The sequence below is a fragment of the Micropterus dolomieu genome, linkage group LG17, assembly GCF_021292245.1.
Source record: "Micropterus dolomieu isolate WLL.071019.BEF.003 ecotype Adirondacks linkage group LG17, ASM2129224v1, whole genome shotgun sequence".
NCBI classification, from domain to species: Eukaryota; Metazoa; Chordata; class Actinopteri; order Centrarchiformes; family Centrarchidae; genus Micropterus; species Micropterus dolomieu.
In genome coordinates, this window is record NC_060166.1 from 26,274,321 (window position 1) to 26,298,724 (window position 24,404).

At 39.9% G+C, this 24,404-nt stretch overlaps 2 protein-coding genes and 1 pseudogene across 2 annotated transcripts in view; 2 read left to right on the forward strand and 1 right to left on the reverse strand.

Moving 5' to 3' along the window:
* The window catches only part of LOC123986130, a 15,308-nt gene extending 11,684 nt beyond the window's left edge, over positions 1 to 3,624 (forward strand). Inside the window, exons 4-7 of the mRNA XM_046074223.1 lie at positions 416 to 565; positions 1,003 to 1,194; positions 2,486 to 2,588; positions 2,729 to 3,624. Coding sequence (XP_045930179.1) covers positions 416 to 565; positions 1,003 to 1,194; positions 2,486 to 2,588; positions 2,729 to 3,624 — 1,341 coding nt within the window. The remainder of the gene's footprint in view (positions 1 to 415; positions 566 to 1,002; positions 1,195 to 2,485; positions 2,589 to 2,728) is intronic.
* Positions 3,625 to 5,295: 1,671 nt separating this feature from the next.
* Positions 5,296 to 10,170, forward strand: LOC123986132 (annotated as a pseudogene).
* Positions 10,171 to 12,594: 2,424 nt separating this feature from the next.
* Positions 12,595 to 17,054, reverse strand: LOC123985323 (extracellular calcium-sensing receptor-like). The gene is made up of 6 exons (XM_046072805.1): positions 16,861 to 17,054; positions 16,348 to 16,645; positions 15,397 to 16,191; positions 14,979 to 15,206; positions 14,709 to 14,832; positions 12,595 to 13,499 (listed from the first exon to the last, which is right to left on the reverse strand). Exons 1-6 carry the CDS (start codon positions 17,034 to 17,036, stop codon positions 12,595 to 12,597), a joined length of 2,526 nt encoding a protein of 841 aa, XP_045928761.1. The 5' UTR covers positions 17,037 to 17,054.
* Positions 17,055 to 24,404: the final 7,350 nt, after the last annotated feature.

Here is a 24,404-nt window from a genome sequence, read left to right on the forward strand (position 1 = left end):
TAAAATGTGTTAGAAATTACATAGGTCTTTCAAGATAATCCTACTCTTGAAATTATTTGAAAATGACACATCAGTAAAATAAAGCATTTCCAAAGATATATGGACAAAAATGGACAAAGCAAAAAGAAACAACTCAGTTACCTTTTTACAATATAGGTGCAGAAATGCAATTCAGACTAACTTCAACTCAGAACATAATTTCTGCCTTTAATTTGACCTTTTTTCCATACTTGCTGTGTTTAAAATGAGTGTGCATCTGTGTCTGTTGTGAAACAGCTTTGATTCCAGAGCTTTCCGCTGGGCTCAGACTATGAGGCTGGCAGTGGAAGAGATAAACCAGAGTACAGAGTTATTGCACAATTACACCCTTGGGTACAAAATCTTTGATTCATGTTCATATCCACTGACTGGCCAGAGGGCTGCTCTGGCTATGTTGAACGGGCTGAGCGAGGACGACTCTCCCACGTGCAGCAGTGCCTCTCCGCTCCTTGCTGTGATTGGGGAATCTGGTACTCCTCAGTCCATCGTGTTGTCAAGAATCCTGCAGCCATTCAGTATCCCGATGGTAACGATGATTCATTTCCTCCGTATTTAAAAAACATTAACTTGTTAATATGTTTTTCTGTAATCTTTATTTTTCTTTCACAGATCAGCTACTTTTCTTCCTAACTTCTTCAGAGTAATCCCTAATGACAGGTGAAGTTTGGCCTCAGATTTGAAAGGCTTTAATAACCTTATTGTGCTGTAACAGTAACTAGACATCCTTTGAAAATAATTTCTATGTTCTATATATATATATATATATATATATATATATATGTGTGTGTGTGTGTGTATATATATTGTGAATAGTGAATACCTTATATCTCCAAAACTCAAATTAGATCAACTTTACAGTACAGGAAATAGTTACAATATAAAAATTAAAATATCTTTTTTTCAAAATGTCAGTGATTTGATGATTTGAGACCAAGTGAGTTTGCACTTTTCTTTTGAACCCAGGTAAAGGCCATTGCTCAGCTGCTGGTACACTTCAACTGGACTTGGGTGGGGCTGGTGAGAGGTGACCGCGAATACGGGCGGTACGCCATGGAAGGTTTACTGAGAGAATTAGAGGGTACCAAATTGTGTGCAGCATATCAGGAAATTATACCTCTGCTCTACAATCGCTGGAGGGTGCTGGAGATCATGCAGGTAGATACAAAGACATGTATAAAGTTAGACCATTCTAGAAACAAAGAGATAACACCAAGACAAACACTACCAACCAAACTACAAATTCATCAAAAGATGACAATGAGTCAGTATAAATATTTTACCTGTTTTAACAAACCAAAGCAAAAGCACCAACAAACTGGTATAGTGTGTACTATTTAGGAGGATCTATTGACAGAAATGCTATATAATATACATCACCATGTTTTCAGTGGTATGTAAAGATCCTACATAAATTGTAAATCAGAACGACAAGCTAGATATGATCTGAGTTCCTTTACAGTTAACAGTAGAGATTGGAAGCCCCTCATCCAGTATGACATGTTTAAGGATTTAATACTTTACCATTGTAAATGCTCCGTACTTGTATAGTGCCTTTCTAGTCTTTTCGACCACTCAAAGCGCTTTTACACTACATCTGCATTCACCAGTGTTGCTCTGGTTCAACATTCACACTCACTCATACACTGGCGGAATTCGGGGTTCAGTATCTTGCCCAAGGACACTTCGACACGCAACCAGGGGGAGCCAGGGATTGAACTGCCGACCTTCCGATTAACAGCCAACCCGCTCTACCTCCTGAGCCACAGCCGCCCCATTGCATTTCTTATGGTGTAATTCTTATAAAATAAAATGCTGATTGCATGGAAATTAAAAATTATCTATTTTTTAATAGTTTTCATCTTCACCTTTCATCATCATCTGAAACTGAATGTTTGACCATTTTCTGAAACAACTACAAGTAGTCACTTGTTTTATATGTATATTTATGTATGTATATTTCTACATATTGAATAGAACTACATATTCCTAAATAGCTTATTGACAATTGACCAGTCCTTGTGTGAAAATTACAGCTAAGCCTCTCCACTGTGTTCTTCCTACATTTTCTGACCAAATTGTTTAAAAGCCTTTCAAAGGTGGCAACAATTAATTGTTTCACCATCAACATCATAATGATTATTCATAATGTTTTCCCTGATCAATCTGCTTGAATTTTTAGTTTATATTAAAATGTCAGAATGCCCATGACAATATCTTCAAGTCTAAAGTGATAGTGTTTATGTCCAACCAACAGTGCAAAATGCAAAGACATTCAATTTACAGTGATGTTCAACAGAGAAAAGCATCACATTCTCACATGTGAGGTGCTGGAACCAGCAAATGTTGCTTAACAAATGGCTCAAGCAATTTTCAAAATAGTATTTTTTCAGATAATGTACTAATCACACTAATCACTATAGAGCTATAACTATTATCTGCTCCATAGGTGCAAGTGTCTGTGTGCAGTGCCAGCTGTCTTCCAGGGTCCCGGATGGCTGTCCATCATGGAGAACCTGTTTGTTGCTTTGACTGTGTACCATGTGACAGTGGCAAAATTAGCAATCAGACAAGTGAGCTTAAAACCAAACAATAAAAATCACAACCATTCAAATGTAATATGTTAAAACTAAGTTTTGTTTGAATCCTAAATATGTTTAAATTAACTCTTTTTTTACCCCCCTCCCTTTAGATTCAATAGAGTGCACATTTTGTCCTGAGGACTTCTGGTCAAACAAAGACAGAACCGCCTGCATCCCCAAGATGGTGGAGTTCTTGGCCTATGATTCCTTGGGCACAGCCCTGACAGTGATCTCTGTAGTGGGCGCCTGCCTCACTACAGCTGTCTTTGCAGTCTTTTTCTATCATAGAAGCATTGTCCGTGTGAATAACTCTGAACACAGCTTCTTAATCCTGTTTGCGCTGACTCTGTGTTTCCTGTGTTCGCTGGTGTTCATTGGGGAGCCAACATCTTGGTCCTACATGCTGCGCCACACTACCTTTAGCATCACAATTTCACTTTGCATCTCCTGCATTCTGGGGAAGACTCTGGTGGTGTTGGCTGCTTTCACTGCCACCAGGCCAGGGGACAACATCATGAAGTGGCTGGGGCCCAAACAGCAGAGGGTCATTATCTTCAGTTGCACTCTGGTTCAGGTGGTTATCTGTGCTGCCTGGCTCCTTGATGCTCCCCCTTTTCCATCCCGAAATACACAATATGAACGCTCAAAGATCATACTGGAGTGTAGTGTGGACTCCAGCCTCGCATTCTGGTGCGTTCTAGGATATATTGGTCTACAGACCTGTCTGTGCTTTGTACTAGCTTTTCTGGCCCATACGTTGCCGAGCAACTTCAACGAGGCCAAGTTCATCACTTTTACCATGTTGATCTTCTGTGCTGTGTGGCTGGCATTCATCCCTGCTTACATCAGTTCCCCTGGGAAGTATGCAGATGCAGTGGAGTCATTTGCCATTCTGGCTTCCAGCTTTGGCTTGTTGTTCTGTCTGTTTGCTCCGAAGTGTTACATTATTTTACTAAAGCCAGAGAAAAATACAAAACAGTACCTTATGGGAAAAGAAAATAAGTAATATCACATATTTTAACCAAATAAAAATATTTGCCATTTCGATTCAGTTTTATAGTTCAATTTTATTTAAAGATGTTTAGCAGAGAAAGTTCTTTGAAGTTTGTAAGACTAAATTTGTGGAAAATAAAGGTCTACAATTGCGTTGACTATGACTGAAGGTGTGATTGACTGAAGTGAAATGCCATTACATTCCATTTATTTGGCTTTTACTTTTATCCAAAGCTTTTAATAGTAAGTGACTTTTTTCATCTATGGAACATCTCCAGACCACTCACTGCTTTAACTCAACATTTCACAGTTTTAGCCAATGCTTTTGGTCACATCACACATTAACTACTGCAATGCATTTATGGCAGACATCCAGTGCTGGGAAATTATTAAAACTTTTAATCGTGATTAATCGCATAGTTATGCGCAAAATTGAATAATGAATTCTAAAGAACTGTGTTGCGCACTTTTAATTTAGATGTACTGCTAAATACACAAAAGTGCAATAACATGTGGTTTGCAAACGCTTACGCAGTATTCCCTTTGCACAGTAGCAAAAAAATATTTCTTGTAAATCTCAACTTAAACATTAATGTAATCAAATCAAATATAAAACCAAAGCTATTTGCTACTGCCAGGGCATTACCTTTTATAGCTTGCTGAAACAAGTTTGAGTCCAGAGCCACAATCATAACATTGTAACAGCCACCTGCTGTCAAAGTTGAATTGTCTTCAACTTTTTGTATGTGATGTAGAGCACAAATGATTGGAAGAAAGACTGATCCTCGCTATTTGTGAGTTTCCAGAATCTATTACTGTTTACTAAATAGGACATCAACAGGAGATAATTCGCATGACAGAGCATCCCCACAAAACTAGATGAAGTCTTATCAGGTAAAGTTATGTAGCCTAAATGGACTCCAGCTGTGTAGCTCACAGAAGCCCTGTCATGGTTACTATCCACAGAGCGCCTGCCGTTTACTCGCAGAGCGCTTGTCTCCTGTTCCCCTTTGGAGCGCAGAGCAACCCCGCTGGCCAAGCGACTATGTTGTGATTTTAAGAACGTCCGACCTGATGTGCTGCAACATAATCAGCTATAATAACTTCTTAGTAATACATCAGAATGTATCACTGTGCATTTATCACGTAGCAGTTGGAATGACAGGGAATTGAAGTTTGCCCGGACAGTGATTTTCACTGTGGAGGAGATCAACAATACTAGGCTCCTTCCTGGAGTGAGTTTGGGTTATAGGCTGTACGATGGCTGTGGTGATGAAAACATTATACGGGCAGCCGTAGAAGCTGTAAATGGAGAGGATTCAAAGGGCTGCAGTCATCAGGTCCAGGCTCTCTTAGGCCATTCATCCTCTGGACTGAGTAAAGACATAAACCTCATACTAAGTCCACTATCCATTCCACAGGTGATAAGAAATGATTGGTGTCCAATAATCATTGTCCTCTTTGTATATTTGTACATCTATCTTTAAAAAGTAGATAGATTTATTGAATTTAAAATGGTTTTTTTTTGAAGGTTAGTCATCTTTCAACCTGTACTTGTTTAAGTGACAAAAGACTATACCCCACGTTCTTCAGAACTGTGCCAAGTGACAAAGTGCCATTCATGCACTATTGCAATGTAAAAATGGCTCAAATCCCACCACAGGAAAGCCCTGCGTGAACAAGAATGAAGTTCAGCCTAAGCTGGTTAGTTCTGGTAAATTTATTCAGACACAATATAATTAGTGTTTCCATTTTGTGTGGTTAATGCAAAAAATAAAACATGAGTTATTAATTTAGGGTACCATTTTAATACTTAATGTCTTGATTGTTTCTCCATTGCTTGCAAGTTATGTCAATGTTAAAATGTGCCAATTATCTCTCAATAGGTGTTGGAACACATTAAGTATGTGAACACCCCAAGACAGAATGGGTGAAGGTTTTCTTTGATGAAAATGGAGACTCAGTTGCCCAGTATGACTTAGTTAACTGGCAGATGAGAGAAGATGGCTCTGTTGAGATTGTGAATATTGGACAATATGATACATCTTTTCCAGAGGGGGAAAAATTTAAACTAAAAGACAACACCAAAATAGTTTGGGGAGGAAAAAGTAATGAGGTAAAGTGAACAGAAGGTTGTATTTGTAACCCAGGTTCTTTGAGTGGAAAGACGGCACACTTCCTATTACTATGTCCACAGGTAGTGTGTTTTAAAGAGTGTCAGTTGGTGCACATATGGAATATATAGGTTGGGCAGGTAGTCTCAGCACACTACAGATTGTTATTTCATATGAACATTCAAAACATTGCAATGTCAGTGACATAGATATTAGATAACATTTTGTTGCATTGACCTTTTACATGCTGTGCTTTGCCTAATCAGGTGCCAACGTCTGTCTGCAGAAAGCCGTGCCCACCAGGGACTCGTATGGCCATGAACAAGTTTAAGCCTGTGTGCTGCTTTGACTGCTTTGACTGCCCCGAGGGAACAATAAGTAACCAGTCAAGTGAGTAAGAATTTCCAAAATAAATAAATGTGTGTAGTGTAGTAAGGATACATGGAAAAAGTGACAAAATGATTAAAACATCTATTTTACTTTAATGTAAAGATTGTATTTCTGTATGACTTCCTTTCTTCTGCAGATTCTCCTGACTGTTTCATCTGTCACCCTGAATTTTGGCCAAATAAAAAGTGTCTTCCAAAACCTACTGAATACCTTTCCTACAAAGAGATCATGGGAGCACTTTTAACTGGATTTTGCTGTGTTGGCGTATTTTTATCTCTTCTGACATCAATCATTTTTTTGACTCATAAGGAGACTCCCATTGTAAAAGCCAACAACTCTGAGCTGAGCTTCCTGCTGCTCTTCTCCTTGACTCTGTGTTTCCTGTGTTCTCTGACCTTCATAGGCCAGCTCTCTGACTGGTCCTGCATGCTGAGACACACAGCATTTGGGATTACCATTGTCCTCAGCATCTCTTGTGTTCTTGGGAAAACTATCGTGGTTTTAATGACCTTCAGAGCCACACTTCCAGGCAGTAATATCATGAAATGGTTTGGTCATATATAGCAGAGACTCAGTGTTCTGACTTTCACCCTCATTCAGGTTGTTATTTGCATACTTTGGCTAATAATCAATCCTCCATTCCCAAAGAAGAACATGAAGTACTATAAAGACAAGATAATCTTAGAATGTGCCCTGGGTTCAGCTGTTGGATTCTGGGCTGTGTTGGGTTATATCGGACTTCTTGCTCTCTTGTGTTTTATGCTTGCTTTCCTTGCTAGGAAGCTGCCAGACAGGTTTAATGAAGCCAGACTGATCACCTTCAGCATGCTGATATTCTGTGCAGTCTGGATCACATTTATTCCAGCATATGTCAGCACTCCTGGAAAGTTCACTGTAGCTGTGGAGATATTTTCTATTCTGGCTTCCAGTTGTTGCTGGTATGCATTTTTGCATATCAGCAAATGCAATGTGAATTGTGAGCAATGTGAAATAAAAAGCTGAGCTGGCATTTTATCTGTGCAAAGCTGGACAAGTAATATCGCTATTTCGGTGTTGTCGCACTTGCTTGATGTTTGGCTTTGTTACCAAAGTCTTCGACTTGCTGTATTTGGATTTAATTTGATTTGTCATCTAATGATAACAAATAGACATATAAAACTGTCCTTTAGAACAGCGGTGAATTACTTTCAAATAGTAGGGGCACCAAATCGCACCAAATCTTATAAAATGTTGCTTTAATTTGGTTTCCACTGTAATGCGCCATTTATTGATTGAATGTAGAGTGACAGTAGATCAAGCTGATGTTTACCCACTATGAGTGTATTTAATTGGTTTGTGTCTATTTTAACTGTTTATAACAATTGTCCAGGTTATTGATACAGATGTATATGGTGTTCATTTCATTTGGTATTTGATGTTTATGGTTTATTTGCAATGTAGTTATATAGACTACAGCATACTTTGTATTTATATCTTTTCACAACCCCACATACCTTTATGAAAAAATAAGCATATGATCATGTGGCAATAAATAAAGGGCAATTGAAAAATAGACTTTTGTTTTGTTCTTCAGCTCAGAGTCATGACCTTCTGTTCCAACTCTGCTGTCAGCTTCTTAGCAGCTCTGACAACAAACTCACATCAGAATTGTCATAATGTAATGATGTAGCACTGTGTTGTGTGCTCTGTGAACACTGTTTTAGGAGTTGGATGCATGAGATATCCAGAGGTGGCTAGTAATGAGTTACATTTACTTCGTTACACATACTCAAGTAACTTTTTTAAGTAAGTTGTACTTGTCAGAGTAGTTTATGTAGAGAACAAACCAGTGTGGATTTGTTCATTTTATATCAAATAAATTTGGAGATCCCAAATTCTTTTTCTCTTCCTGAGGGAACAGACAGCTGAAGCGACCAAAGGAGGAGGTGAAAGGTTTGCTTTCCCTAAGTGCTGTTTCTGGGCAGTTTGATCATAAAACTTGCCACCTTTGGCAGCAGCGAGATAAGATTTGTTGCCTGACTGTTAAAATTACAAAAAAACACTAACCAGAAATTAGGTTTCTGTTATAGGGTTGTGTGGTGTGGGGACAGAGAGGACCCAAAAGCAGCACTCTGAGGGAAGGAGGTTTATTGAGGGATAAAGGGGTAGAGGGACTGGAGTGGAGGGAGAGGTGGATGTCGGGGAAACACAGACACGGGGAACCAGGAAGACTGGGGGCCAGGGAGCCGGGGAACACTGGGGCCGAGGAAGCGAGGAGCGGTGGGAGAACAGGGAGGACGCCGTGGGGGTAGTCTGAGGAGGAGAGGGCCGGTGGATGAGCCCAGCCGACTGAACGGAGGACGAGGGTGAGTGTACCTGGGAGGGAAACAGACAGAGAGACAGGGTTAGGGATGACAGCGACAAGGCACAGAGAAAATGTGAAAAAACAAGAAACATGAAAGCCTGAACACAGAGGTGGCACCGGGTATGGAGCAACGACGATCAAGCGAGGATGGTGTGGAGAACCGGGGTTGAAATACAGGCAGGCATGAGGTGATTACTGGCAGGTGTGGCAGGCTGACGAGGTGGCTGATGAGATGCAGGTCAGGTAGTTGGCTGGGCTCAGCAGAGGGAGAGAGAGAGAGAGAGCACACAGGGGAGAAAACACAGGGAGGCAGGCAGGGAACAGAAAACCAAGGACAAAAGCAGAATAACTGATAAAAAGGAGAAAAAACCAGGACACTCACCGTCAGCCAGGCTGCCACCACAACAGGGCCCCCTCCTCAATGGACGCCTCCCGGCGGCCTTCCCACTGGACAAGGCGTGGCTTGGCAGACGAACATAGGGGGGAGGAAGTCGCACTGGGGTCCGGCTGGTGGGGGTCCAGGGTCCAAAACCAAACAGGGAATTCAGGGAGGGGTTCAGGACTGGGAAGGGTTAGGGGAACGGGCAGGGCTGAACTGAAAACATAGGGCTAGACGGGGTGCCTGAGGGTAGAGCTGGGGGACCAGGGAGTTCAGACGGGGTGCCTGAGGGTAGAGTTGGGGGACCAGAGAGTACAGACTGACATCCAGAGGGCGGAGCTGGGAGGCCAGGGGGTTCGGGCAGACGTCCCGAGGGCGGAGCTGGGAGGCCAGGGGGTTCGGGCAGACGTCCCGAGGGCGGAGCAGAGGGACCAGGGGGTTCGGGCGGACGTCCCGAGGGCGAAGCAGAGGGACCTGAGGATCCAAGCGGACCAGGGGAGCCATGGAGTTCAGGGGGACTGCCTGAGGACAGAGCAGGGGAGCCAGGTTGGTCCAGGGGGGCGGCCCGAGGACAGAGCAGGGGAGCCAGGGAGTCCAGGGGGGCGGCCCGAGGACAGAGCAGGGGAGCCAGGGAGGTCCGGCGGGCGGCCCGAGGACTGAGCTGTGCCGCCCGAGGGCGAACTGGGGGAGCCAGGGAGGTCCGGCGGGCGGCCCGAGGACTGAGCTGTGCCGCCTGAAGGCGAACTGGGGGAGCCAGGGAGGTCCGGCGGGCGGCCCGAGGGCGGACCAGGGAAGCCAGGGAGGTCGGGTGGGCGGCCCGAGGGCTGGGCTAAGGGACGAGACAACCTCTCCAGAGGCCGGGGAGCAAGGCGAGACAAGCCAGAGAGTACGGCCAGCCGGCCCGAGGGACGGGCTAGGGGGCGAGACGACCTCTCCAGAGGGAAACACGCCCCAACAAACAAAAGCAGCGACACGTGACCTCTTCGCTCTTCCCTTGCACTCCGGCACGCGCTCAGCGTGCTCCGTCTCCCAGCAACGCCCTAAGAAGTCCAGCCCGGCTTGCCGCGAAAACTCTTTTGATCTTTTCAAGCCACACACGTGAAGCGCCGCGACTTCGGCTTTTCCCACATTTCCAGCATTTTATTTTCTTTTGTTATGTTTGTTAAAGGTCAGACCGTTAAGTTACACAATTTAAATTCAAGAACGACCAAGTTCTTTTAAGCTTTATTCCGTTGAGCTACCTTACACTGCTCCCACTGAAGCCCGGACCCAGCCATGTGGGCCCATCTTGCCAGCAGTAACCCAAAGGACTTCCAAACCAGAACAGCCTAAGGGTATTTCTTTGATGTGCATTTAACTGCATTTATTTCACCTTAGTTATCTAATAAATTTCACCATAATCACAGGAACTGTGTGTGTGTATTGTCTAATTTCAAGTCCCTGTCACGTAGGACCTACTCCTTCGATATGACTGATTGATTAAAGATAATTGAGCGATTATTAACTGATCATTAACTGATCACTAGTGAATAATTGTATAATTATTAAAACGTTACCCAGAGGTCCGGAGACTCTGGGCGAAATATTAATTTTCATAATTTTATCAAAATCATACGTAGACTTGCTACATTTAAATGCATCATACTTTTACTCTTACTTCAGTAAATTTTTAGAGAAAAATCTGTACTTTTACTCTGCTACTTTTTAATACATTCATCGTGCTACTTCGCTGCTTATTTATTTACCGCTGTCACGCATCCAAATGACTTGGAGCAGAATAATGGCTGAAGCTTATCGAAGTATGGATTTCAAATAGCGCTTGCATCTAATATTTAGGCTACAGATTAAAATTTAGTGCACCATGGAGCCAGCCTTGTCTCATCCCAGGGTTGTCCAATACCGACGCTCTGTCAGGCTTTCTCGCCCTGAGGCCCTGAGATGGGACCGTGTTAGTGCAGTGGGTTTCGCGTAGGCAGAGGGGCCGGCTGGGGCGGTGGAGCGGGAGGCTAGAGGACAGCATAAGGCACCGCGCTGGCAGTGGCCGCTGGGCTTCTGTGCCACTGATGACTCCCCCTCCAGTCACGCCAAGTTAAGACCACGGTTGAGGCCCAGTGCATAGACACAGCTTTTTCAGTGCTGCGCATGTACGCAAAGGGTAAACCTTATTAAAGCGATAGCCTTGTGAAGCCTATACAAAATAGAACCAAGAGAGCAGTCTCAACAATGGTGTCTACACCTTATGGCTGGGCTTTATGCACATTTAACAATGAGGAAAGTTGTCATGTTGAACTCAAGCCTCAGGAAACCAAGGAACACCAAAGACATTTTGTCCATGAATCTGTGGATTTTATTCTTTGATTAAAATTCCATAAACTGTATTGAATGTTTTTGCTTAATTAAATATATTGGTTGATATGATGGTATATTATATGTTACGAGTGGAAAAAATACTACAGTATTCCAATATAAGTAAAAGCATAGATGTTTCATGGAAAAACGCCTAAAAAAATAACATAGCCAAAATGAATCAGGAATAACTCCACAACCATTAGGCCTAGATGCATCTGGTCTATTTTTATAGGTCATAAGGTAAGGAATATGAATCCATTGTAAATTAACCCATGGTATAAAATCTATATAAGGCAATATCACTGTCAAAACCATCATCTTGCAGATTATAATGCATCTAAATATCTTCTACTACACCTGTACTACAACTGTAATTGTAAATATGATGAATAGAAACTAAAATACAACAGTTATTGTGCAATATTTTTAAAATATACAAGGGCAAATGTCCATGTTTTGGCCATATTAACTGTTTATATGTTGACTGTTACTGGGAGTTTTCTTCAAAACAGTATTTATGTCCACACCACCACGTTTCAAATAACATAAAGTTTCCAAAACATTGAAATATTGAGAAATACAGTAAATATTTATCAATAGTCCTATGACCGAAAGGACTCCCATGCTTTACAGGCCTTGAGAACAGAACATCCCACAGTCATGTATGTGGTCTCTATCGATTTGTCTCGAGCAGACGAATTGTTTGACATATGCATGTCTGTGTAACTACTATGAGTCGGCTACCAGACAGCGATAAAGGCCGTGTGTTTCAAAGCAACATTTCCTCTGCAGCAGTCAAAGCTGAAAAAAAGCTGGCAGAGCTCAGAGAGGTTTTTGCCCAACACAAAGATGGTGGCGTGGAAGCAGATTTTGCATGCTTTTGAGCTATTTTTGGACTAAAAACAGTGAAAACTGCAAAAGTCAGCGGTTGTAATTGTTAGTACTATATGATAATTGTTATCTGGCTAATTAGTTGATGAGTATGGCGATGTGAGTGATATGAGTCACACAGCTGATCGCAGCTGGAGCTGAGCTTTGATTAGAGTAGTCAGTCATGTAGTACGATGAGATGAGAGATATCTGGATGGCAACAATTGCAGGCATGTGCAGTGTTCACAGAGCGATATACTGTATGTTGTGATTTAAGCTCATGTAGATGCTTGGTGTTTGATGTGTGTTTGGTTTGGATAAAAATGGTTGGTTTGAGATTCTGGCTGAGCTTCCTAGCTTCAAGGATGTGTGTTGCATGGATAGGGTGATGTAATACTAGATTCGGAAATGATATTCATCAAAAAACGTATTGCGTGAAAATCTTTCACTGCCGCCTGAACCAGGGGTGGCAGGGCTTAAAGTATTACAAAAATTAGAATGCCTTTGCCACCATATTATTTTAAGATTTCAGAAGGATTATGGTGCCGCTTTCCCCATCATATTCTTTTTTGTATTTTTCTCTGGTTTCAGTAAGATCATATAACATTTTGGAGTAAAAATACAAATGAGCAGTCCAAAACTTGAAGCCAGAATAGCAAATATCTCCACAGCAACACTGAACTTCCCAGGAGAGCTAACATATGCTGGGATAAAAGCGATCCATACTGCGCAGAATATCAGCATGCTAAAGGTGATAAATTTGGCTTCATTGAAATTATCAGGCAATTTCCGAGCCAAAAAAGCAAGAATAAAACATAAAATGGCCAGAAGTCCTATGTAACCAAGTACAGCCCAAAAGCCTACAGCTGAGCCCAGAGCACACTCTAAGATGATTTTGTCTTTGAACTCCTTAACATTCTTAAATGGAAAAGGAGGAGAAATTGTTAACCAGAGGATACATATTATGACTTGTATAAGAGTGAAACCCAGAACACTGAGCTTCTGCTGTGCAGGCCCAAACCATTTCATCACATTACTACCTGGAAGTGTAGCCCTGAAGGCCATTAACACCACTATTGTTTTCCCCAGAACACAAGAGATACAGAGGACAAAAGTGATGCCGAATACTGTGTGTCGCAGCATGCAAGACCACTCAGAGGGCCGACCGATGAAGGTCAGAGAACACAGGAAACACAGGGTCAAGGAGAAGAGCAGCAGGAAGCTCAGCTCAGAGTTGTTGGCCCTGACAATAGGAGTCTGCCTGTAGTGGAAGAAAATAATTGCCACAACAGCAGTCATGCATGTTCCAAATAGGGAGGCAGCAGTGAGCAGTGCTCCCATAATCTCTTCATATGATAGAAACTCTGACTCCTTCTTTACACAGGCATTTCTTTGCTCATTTGACCAGAACTCAGAGTGGCATCTCACACATGTGATAGAATCTGAAAAATAATATTGAAGCAAGTGTTAGAATAGCTCAGTACATTTGTATTTTTTGTGTCTATGTTGCATCTTTTCTGTGCCTACAAGACAGACACTACAAGATAAGATTATGATATTATGATTACCAGATAATAAATGGATAACATTATGACAGCTGCATGGTTTGTTCATGAAATATTTGAATCTTACATGCAAAAGATACAGCATAATTTCTTTAATTGCTTTTTTAATACCTACGCATATATTTTGTTTCTTGAAAGATATTGTTGTAAAGTATGTTGCGTTTTTCAAATGGAAATGTTCAATCCCGTAGCAAGACAATAATGTAATTTGCAGTTTGAGTTAGCTGACCCCTTGTTGACCATTTCTAACTTGTTACCCATAATTATATATATATATATATATATATATATATATATATATATATATATATATATATATAATAATAAAAACATTAACCAGAAAGTACTTTATAATTGACCTAGTATTTAATCATTTCTGACCTTGTGACTCATAGTGGTTGTACCAAATGATACACTGATGCTGATAATGCATGCCACTATCCCTCTCTTCCCCTCCCACTGATATGACACAACAGGCCCTATTTTGGACCTGACCAAAGTGCAGCGCAAGTTTCATTGCTAGTTTCCAACCGACGTAGATGTCATTTTCATACCCAGTACTGATGTTCAGACAAATTGTTGGGGCATTGCTATCTTGAGGCAGCGGAAAGAAAACATGTCTAAAGTCCATTGACCATTTTTTTAGCTCATTAATTAGGAAAATTAGAGGTAGACACAACCTAAATGAAATGCCGTGTGCTTAGATCGTTAAAATAATCACAATAAGTCTGAGAATAAATGGGCTGAAAGCAGCACAGACTGTCCCAATCTCCCCAGGGATTTTCAGAATTGTTCTATGTACAATGAAACTGGAGAAATTGTAAACACACTTTAGTTGCATAAATATTTCACATTGGTGCTTTAACTTTGATATGCATTTCCAAGACTGTTCATACCTTTATGTACCTACTTTCATACTTATGAATCAGTTTAGGATATTTGGTTTGCTAAACAGACTACATATATGTGCCCTGTAGGAAATCCCCCATGCTTTTCGAATCAGATAAAAACTATGCCATTTCTTCAAATTTAACGAGATGACAACTTATAGACTTTTGTTTTGTCTTGCATTCATTATTACTACACCTGTAATGTTGCTAATTTCTCCCTCTGCACATCTTAAACAGTCATAGCAGCAAACAGGCTTTCCTTTCTGGAGAATCTTGTGAGTTCCTGGGGGACATTTCTTACTGCAAACTGACAAAGGCACCTGCATGAACAAAACAAGTATGATTAAAGTGTATGGGCATTCACTTTGACATTGTGTTATCTTTGCAAGCATCTATAATAAAATTTATATGAATATAACAATTCAAATAGACCATTAACAATTACAGTAATCACATGGTAACTTACGTGTTTTGAGTTCTGTGCCCAAATGATAGACTTATTTCGCAGATTCAGCTGTTTGTCTGCAGGTAAAGACGCATCATGAAAACCAACTGTGACAAAGTCCACAATGCCATTTTCTTTTGGCTGCCAGTTTATAATTTCATACTTTGCTGCTGGGTCTCCATTCTCATTAAAGTAAACCTCATCTCCTTCCTTTGTTTTGAACTGAATCTTTCTTATGTGCTGTAAAATCTAAGATTTGCATAAATGTATTAACGCATTATCTATATATAATGTATATATTACATAATATATACATATATATATATACGTAATGTCTCGACAGCATGATAGACAGACTGTACAATTTGTTTTTTTCAATATTTAATTTTTTTGTAAATGTGACTTTATGTAAAAACAACAACTTTGGTCTTCAACTCACCATGATTGGATCTAGCTGCACAGTGCTGTTGCATGTTTTATCACAGTTGAGAATATTATGAAGTGCGTGGGCAACAGCATACACTCCTTTATAGACATTATTAAATATAGGCATTAGCGACATGTCAGTGAAGCTGTTTTGCACTCCTGTCAGATCTTCATGTCCAGTACATTCTCTGTGATTCCCTGCTGATGACTTGGACTGGTTGAACTTGCAGCTAAATAATTCCTCCCAAAACTCTGTAAAAATGTAATTACTAGATGAATTGAGCGGCCTCACATCCAACATGAACTCTTTCATGCCACTGACATGTGCTCTGGGAATGGACAGGCCTATGGCACCATCCAGAATGTGATGCCTATCCATGGCTGCAGTTTGGGAATCAAAGATCCAGCCCTCACTGCCTACCCACTGGTACCCAGTCATGTTGTGGTGAGACAATGCATGTATTAGCACATCCATATCAGAGGGGGAGAGGAAAGCAACAATCACCTTGGAAGTGGAAGCCTTGATTATTTCAACTATGTTTTGTATTTTGTCTGGTGCATCTGTTCTAAATACAGATACAGAGTACTCTAAACAGATGCCCAGCTGCTGGGCAGTTTCTGTGAATGTGGCCATGCCATTATTCCCGTAATCATCATTTGTTCTAATAGCTCCAACCCAAGTCCAGCCAAAGTGCTTGACCAATTGTGCCAGGGCTCTGCTCTGGTAGTAGTCACTGGGTACTGTTCTGAGGAAGGATGGGTACTTGGTTTTGTCGCTGAGACAAGCACAAGTAGCAAAGTGGCTGATCTAAAATAAATAAGAAATCATATCCAAAGATGAAGATGTAAAATATAAAACATTTACACAGCACACTACAATTAATTTAATACAACATGACTAGCTGGAAGAATCAAAGAATTATACTTAATTTTCACAATTTTAATTTTTTCATGTCTTACTCACCAGTGGGATGTGAAAGGGTCCAATGACAGTAGCTATAGCTGTGCAAGGAGAGGAAGAGGTCTCTCCCATAATGGCCTGCACTTGGGCAGGTCTAGTACATGATGCCTCGGAGGATGCGGATACTATTTCATTACCATTAGCCAAGGCCAGTGCAACCCTCACACATCTGGCAATGGAGCCACATACATCATAGATCTTATAACCCAAAGATTTGCCAGGCAGTAGATCTGTGCTGTTATTAATCTCTTCTATGGCAAAGAGCATGGCCTGGGCATATTGGAACTCTCTGAAATGCAAACTTTATGCAGAAAGTTATAAACTGTTGGAATTGCCAATAAATTGTCCTTGAAATAAAAAGAGTAATGTAGTAAATTAAAGCATTTGGTTTTTCGATAAACACAACAAGGAATATTTCTTACTTTATAGTTTGATAACCTTTTTTGTACATTTTTTTATCATACTAACCTCATCTTAGTTATTTTAAATCTAAAAACATTTCTATGGTATATTTACCTGGTGCATTCCAGTGACAGTGGTTTGTGCATGTAGGTATCCTGTCTATCTCTCCAAGTGCTGTGGAAAGAGAACATCCCCCCCAAAATAATGTCTCCATCCTTAGATAGCTGTGGGTTCTCAGGATCCCCTCTCTGCTTGCACTCCATCTCCTCAGCCTGAGAGACAGACACCATTAACAACAGCTGTAAGAGTGCCCAGCCCTGCTCTGGCCACCTCTGTGTTAATGTCATATTGTCGAAGAGAGCTAAACCACTAACCCTAACTCTACCTTGATGTAAATTCTCAGCTTGCCCTGGTATTTATACATTTTGGAGCAGTAGGAAAAATAATAATAGAACTGTGATGTTTTACCTCTGTGGACCAACAAGGTGAGGCAAGAGGAGGGAGGTTCCCAAAATGTAAAAGAGTTTTGGGCATTTGTGTATTTTAAATATATTTTAAAAAATGTATTACATATATCTGTCAACAGATAAGAACATGCTTTTTGTTGTACAAAGGGTTTCCCTTTTTCCATCATTAATATTTAAAATGTATGGAGGGCACAATTGAACTCCTAATTATTATTATTTTATTTTATTAAAATTTTCACGAACAAGATACCAAACACATTAAGGACATCTTAAAAAGAAAAAAACACATCTGAGGGTGTGGTAGAAGCCTATAATGGATTAAATGAATAACCATACCCAGAAGACATGCATATGGTAAAGATAAAAATACAAAATCACAAATACATTTTAAATATTAGTAATAGTAAATATTGCAAGTAAAAATAAATATGAAATAGAGATCCCCCAAAATACAGAGAAGCAGGAGTAGTTATCTAATGTATAGAATGAACTGCCGTTTTTTTAGGAGTAACCATTTTTCTTTTAACTCAAATGTTTTTTGACAGCAGGGCATTTCTAAGTCTGTTTTTGTACCCAAACAATGGCACAGAGAAATCCATTAAATGCACATTTTCATTCCACAAGATAACTCCATGATATTTAATAGAAAACTGACCATGTGATGTTTTATACAGAGGAAGATGAAGATTCTTAGCTTGTCTAGTTTGATAATTATGGAACTGGGAATTATTAACAAAGTAATATCTAAAACTCTATGGTAAATCTGTATTCATGTATCTCACTTTAAAAACAAATATTCAACATTGTTGATGTCAAAAATAGTCAACACCTTCAGTTAAAAAAAAAGAGAGGTGAACTTGGTACAATAGGTTTGGAAAGAGTTGTTAATCTCATAAACCTTTTCTGGAGCAGCAATATATTGTGAAGATAAGTTTGAAAAGTTCTTGCCAATACAATATGTTAAATATCGATAAATTAAACTATACTATAATGTTAAGAAATATGTGCTGTGTACAAAACATTTTATTTTTCTCATCTCTCAAGAGATTTAATAATCTTATTGCAGACAAAACCAACTTGTTCTCTCCAAGAGAGTTTATCGTCAATGCAGATACCTAAAAAACATGTTGATGAAGCTTTGATTAAGTCTTCATTTTGAAAATGGAGTTTAATTAGCTCACTGTCATATTATTATTATTTCCTGCGAAAAACATGAAATTAGATTTTTTGATAATTACTTACAACTTATTTATTTAAAACCATAAACAGTAATAATAAAGATCATGATTTCTTTCTCTACAAAGAGCTGTTAGATCTCTATTATAGACCAATAGGTTGGTGTCATCTGCAAACCAAAGGGAATGTGGTTTTAGATACTACAGCAGGATGATTTATATAAATAAGAAATAGTAAAGGTCCTAACATAGATCCTTGAGGTACACCATACATTATTTTATTACTTTTCGACTCTTGACTATTTGTAAAAACATATTACTCTCCAGGGGTGTACTGGGACTGAAATTCAGCCCAGAACTTTGAGACAGAGAGGCCATTTATGCTAGTGCCCTTGGGGGTGTGCAGAAAAAATTTTTGCAGTTATTTTAATACATATTAGTGTTTTTGTTATATACAGTCAATCAGATTACGCTGAAGACATTCAAGAAACTTCAGGATGACACCTGCCTCCTCAGTTTGTATAAGCAAGGCAGCTCTGCACTGAACAAGACCAGGTCAGGCAAGTCTGAGTCAGTCAGAGTGCAAAAATATTTAAATATACTCAAAAACTACAAAGCATTCCCATAAAATAGAGCAATGTGTGTATGTGTGTGCAATGAAATAAAAACCCTCATCTTCAGGTCTGAGTAGGCCTCTCCCAGGATGAGATTTCCCTGTGCTGGCCCCCACTCTGCTTTTACTGATTGTACAGCTACGTATGCAGGAGAAAAAACATCAGTAATAAATATGACTAACAATAATCCATTTTCTAATTCTATCTATGCATACTTTGATTTCCTAACCAGCCTTGCACACTCCCCCTGTACCTGCCATTGTTTTGTCCTGTTCCACTGACCTCCTCATCCTCCTCCTGCTTTTCAGTTCTGTTTCTTCTCTCCCTCCTTATCAACATGATGTCATCACCCTGTCCCTCTCCGTCACTATAACCAACCAATATACATACAAATATACAGAGATTCCTTACTTCTAGAATTTCAGTTTATAATAAATGCATTAGTCTTTTAATTGTGCACCTGTCTCTGCCTGTGCAGGGTCCTGCCTCACCTGCTACAGCAACCTTTCTGCCAAGTCAGTAGTTAATTATGTGCATTTAGCTGCCTCTTGTGCCAACATTTTTTTCTTCTTAATTCTTATTTCTTCTGCACCACTCATTTCTTTTTCCTCTTTCTCTTTTTTGCCACATTTGCCATCTCTGTTGCACTTATCACACAACCCAGCGCCGAGTTTGGAGATTAAACTTGCCCCAGATGGAAAGTAAACACCCCAGATGGATAGTAAACTCCTTTGATCGTGCCATTGAGCCAATCAGATTTCAGCAAAAATGGGGATCAGTCCAAGTTGGGAGGGGCCGCTCGTATCCCCCCTCCATATCTAAAGTATTGTATTGTAAGTATTGGTTTGGCCCGGTCTGATAGACACACAGGCAGCGTTCACTGCAGCTGACCTGCAGGGTGGATCATAAAGTAAAACATTAGAAACTGAAATATAGCCTGAAAACTACTGACACCTGGCCGGTTTGCTCTCTATTAACAACACAGTTAACAAGCCACTTATAAACTTTACCATGACATCCATATCTATATATTTTTGAAAGCAAAATAGCATGGTTAACAGTAGTTCAGTAAGTAAAAGTGACATAATAGTAGAATGAATCCATACTGATGATTATAGAGAATATTGTATGTGTTTAAGTGTTTCATGATTCTATTATACACTAGTTTTTCCAATATCTTTGAAAAACAAGGCAATTGGACGATAGTTTGTAAAGGATCCTAGATCACCTGTTTTAAATAGTGGAATAACTTCAGCCAGTTTCAGATCAGAAGGTATTAAGCCACTTTCCACTGATGATGCAAATATAAATGTTAACGGCTCAATGCTAATGACTTCTCTGATTAGGGAGGAGCAAATTCCATCATGACCTGGAGCCGTCTAATATAATATCATTCACCTCCTTAGGGTCAGGCAGATCAAAGTTATTAAAAGATGGGAAACTACCCTTTATATAATCTAACTGATTAACTTTTGTATCAGTTATCTTTTTGGCAAGAGATGCACCAAAAAAGACCAACAAAGACACCAACAAAGATAAAAAGAGATGAAAAGAAGTCATTAAGCCTACAAGCTATTTAAAAATGGATCGGTGAAAGTAGAATATCCATCTGTTGGCGTTTGTAAACTGTTCACTGAAACAACTTTTTTTTGGCTACTCTAAGGAGATAAATGTATTTATTTATGTAATTATACAGTGACAAATAATTCAGGAGAGAATTAGACTTATTAGGCACACTAAAATGCCCCACAATAGAATGTCAATCTTATTTAAAGAAGCATTCACTGATATTTTGTTTTGTTTTGTTGTGTTCTGTTTTTTGGGCCACCTGGGGACAGAGCTACAAACTGTAAACACAACATACCTTATAAAACTTATATAAAAGACCAGATGAGAAAATTTGGTGTCTGAAGGCCATTTATTCAACATAAAAAGATTAATATGTATAAATATAATATTACATCCCTCAACTTTTACCCTTCTTCTGACCCAAAAATACCAAAGATACCATGTCCCAGTGGCCCCGGACTACAGACCTGTGGCACTGACACACACACATAAAGACCCAGGAGAGACTGGTTCTGGAACAGCTGCAGCCCATAGTCAGACCTTTTCTGGACCCCCTCCAGTTCGCCTACCAGCCCCGACTGGGAGTAGAAGATGCCATCATTTACATTCACCTACACAAGCTGGCGAGCTCTGTGAGGGTCATGTTTTTTGACTTCTCCTGTGCTTTCAACACCATCAGGCCTGCCCTGCTGAGTGAGAAGCTGACAGTGATGCATGGGGATGCCCCGTGTCCTGGATTGTTGACTACCTGACTAGCAGACCGCAGTATGTACGCCTGCAACACTGTGTGTCGGACAGTGTGGTGAGCAACACATATTTTCCCTTGCTCCTCATCATCTACAACACTGACTTCAACTACCACACAGAATTCTGCCGTCTTCAGAAGTTTTCTGATGACTCTGCGGTGGTTGGATGTAACAGCAATTGTGATGAGGCTAAGTACAGGTCTGTGGTGGGTGACTTTGTCACATGGTGTGAGCAGAACCATCTGCAGCTCAACAGGACAAAGACAAAGGAGCTGGTTGTGGATCTAAGGAAGCCAAGGCACCAGTGACCCGTGTTTCCATCCAGGGAGTCAAGTGGACACTAGGGCTGACCCCGAATAATCTAAGATTCGATGCTTCGATGGGCAGAGCCTGATGCGACTGTCAGTCTCACAGTCGAAGCTTCGCCATTTTGGCGATATGGGGGTGCTCAACATCTGATTTTACATAGAACTACTAGTTTTCTCCCAATAAGTTAATATACAGCCTATTACAATACACATTTCAACTTTTAACCCCCTGAGGTCAACTTGGTGTTTACTAAATGTTTCTATTAATATCTCTGCGATCATGTAGCACCAAAATGGATATTGGATATTGCCTTAATCGAGAGATTATCAGCTTCAAAGTCCTTATCCACGCGAGATCATACGTGACTCACACAGCGAGCTAGGGGGAAGACAAGATGGCCTTTCACCTTGCGTAATTGGTGGGTTAGCCTGTCTGTCTGCATTTTGTATGAAGCTAACCAATAGACGCTCTCAAAATCACCTCACCTCACAGTGGGGAAAATACCAATCTGACATAAAGAGAGAAAGGGGAGAAAAGTCTGCGAGAAAAACATGGAAAAAACATGTATAATGAAGAGGAAACAATAAGAAGAAGACGAGGACAGAAAATGGCGAAGACGCCTATATTGAAAGACGTTCTTTCAGCGGTTTTTGAGAGCAGTGACAAGGATGAGAGATGAGTTTCTGAGCCTGACTGTTTTGATTCTTACGATGAAGAGGATTAACATTACCTACACAAAAGAGATCCATTTGACGACGGGTAAGCGTATTTATTTTATAAAACCTCGTTTGCAATGGTGCACTTAGTGCTTGGCTAACTGTAACCATCTTGGCTAAAATAAGCTGTGTCTGTGCTGCTTTGTGTTTCAGTAAGTTGTCATGAACTTTGACAAATTGACTTCCCCTTTAGTTTACTTTTTGTAAAAGTTATTTTCTTGTGTAAAACTGGGATATACTTACAAATCGTAACATTTTAGGCATGTAGGCTGTTCTAGGTGATCTCCTTTTGATTACTTATGTAATATATCTTCACCTCCATTCACAATTTGAATAACATTATCTCTTGTAGTGATGACTAAATGTGTTTTGGCCGCTGACTATTTTATCATAGTACTTCTACAGATGTGGTCTTTCATATCATTTATCATCATCTATTTATGTTCAGTATATTTATACTGGATGAGTGTAAATAGAAGAGACAATATTCCCACATCTCATTCAGATGTTACTTGCTTTGATTTGGGGTGGACAGGGCTGGCAGCACAGATAATAAATTGGAATAGACACAGAGAAGATTAGCAGAAGGAAAATCTGTCAAATCTGTCATCCTCCACATTCTTGTTAGGTGTAAAGTGATGTGTGTGTGTGCCGGCTACTTGAAATAGACCCACGAGGAACCGCAACGTGCATGTAGTTGTCAGGAGCACGGCATGCACATAAAACTCACACAAGACCGGTGAATGGCAGGCGAGAGAAAGAGAGAGAGAGCGAAAAGGGTCTTCTGGAAATTTACAGTGTAAGTTGAATGAATAGAGACTGCAATTCTGAAGCTTCTCAAGATTAAAGCGGAGCTAGCGTGTGTTCTGGGGCAGCAGGTTAAGGGTAGCGGAGGCCAACAGACTCAACAAACTGATCCATCCATCAATCATCTATCAATATTATCTGTTTTAATACTTAATATTTTTTTTTTGTCTTTATATTTTATATTTATATATTTCTTTATTAACCAACTTTCTATTATTCTTCTTATTCCCTGTTGCTTTGATGTGCATTGTGTATATCTTTATTTTTGCAACTGTGACACAATAGTTTCCCTCTGATTCTGATTCTGATTCAGAAATTTCTGACATTCTAAGCATGGACAAATAACCTTGTGATCATGAAAAATAGATATGAATGTTTTTTAAATACACTTAGTGTTATACTGAATAACATTTAACAAGGGTACATTCATATCATACACAATAAAAATAAATTATTAGCTTTATTCTTGAATATATGTAATATAAGGGCATAGGTGCTGCATTTTGTTTGCTTCTTTTGAAACCTTATATGTCTTTGACCCAATTATATGATTTAATTACAGACCAAACAGATTGTATCTTTAATTTGGAGTCATGTTTGTGTCTACCTGATGAATAAGTTAAATATTTACTCATCTTTTGGCTATGTTTTTTTCTCCACCATGTTCACCAGCTAGTTGCTGAACTTTAGCTAGAACTAGAACTTTGTCTAACATTTGGTTCTGGGTAGGTAGCATACAGTGAGTTTTTAGATTTTTTTGGCTGAATACAGCCTGTTGCGGCTGACAGTAGTGAAAGTGAATGAAAACTTTAAAGTTGAATTACACATATGTTTGTCAATTTAATATATCAGTTTGTTTTAAAAATGTTGAAATATAAGACTCTGAAAATACATAGTAAGAAAGACCACAAACCCAAATGTCGCGTATGTGGCGTCTGTTTCTCTCAGTGACTGCAACCACCTTTTGTACTAGGGTGTAAACGTGTTTTTTACTGCTGTAAAGTTGGACATTTTAACATGGGTGTCAATGGGGATTGACTCCCTTTTGGTGCCAGCCTCAAGTGGCCACTCGATGAAATGCAGTTTTAGCTACATCTGGTTCGGCCTCATGAGAACCAGATGTTGCCGCTTGGTGGCACCGTGGAAATGTGTATGTCGGGGTGGTAACCATGCAACTATGTTATTGAACTTTAGTAGGGCCTACATGTGCACTAGCTAGCACCTTCAATTGACACTGACACGTGTGTACGAGCTT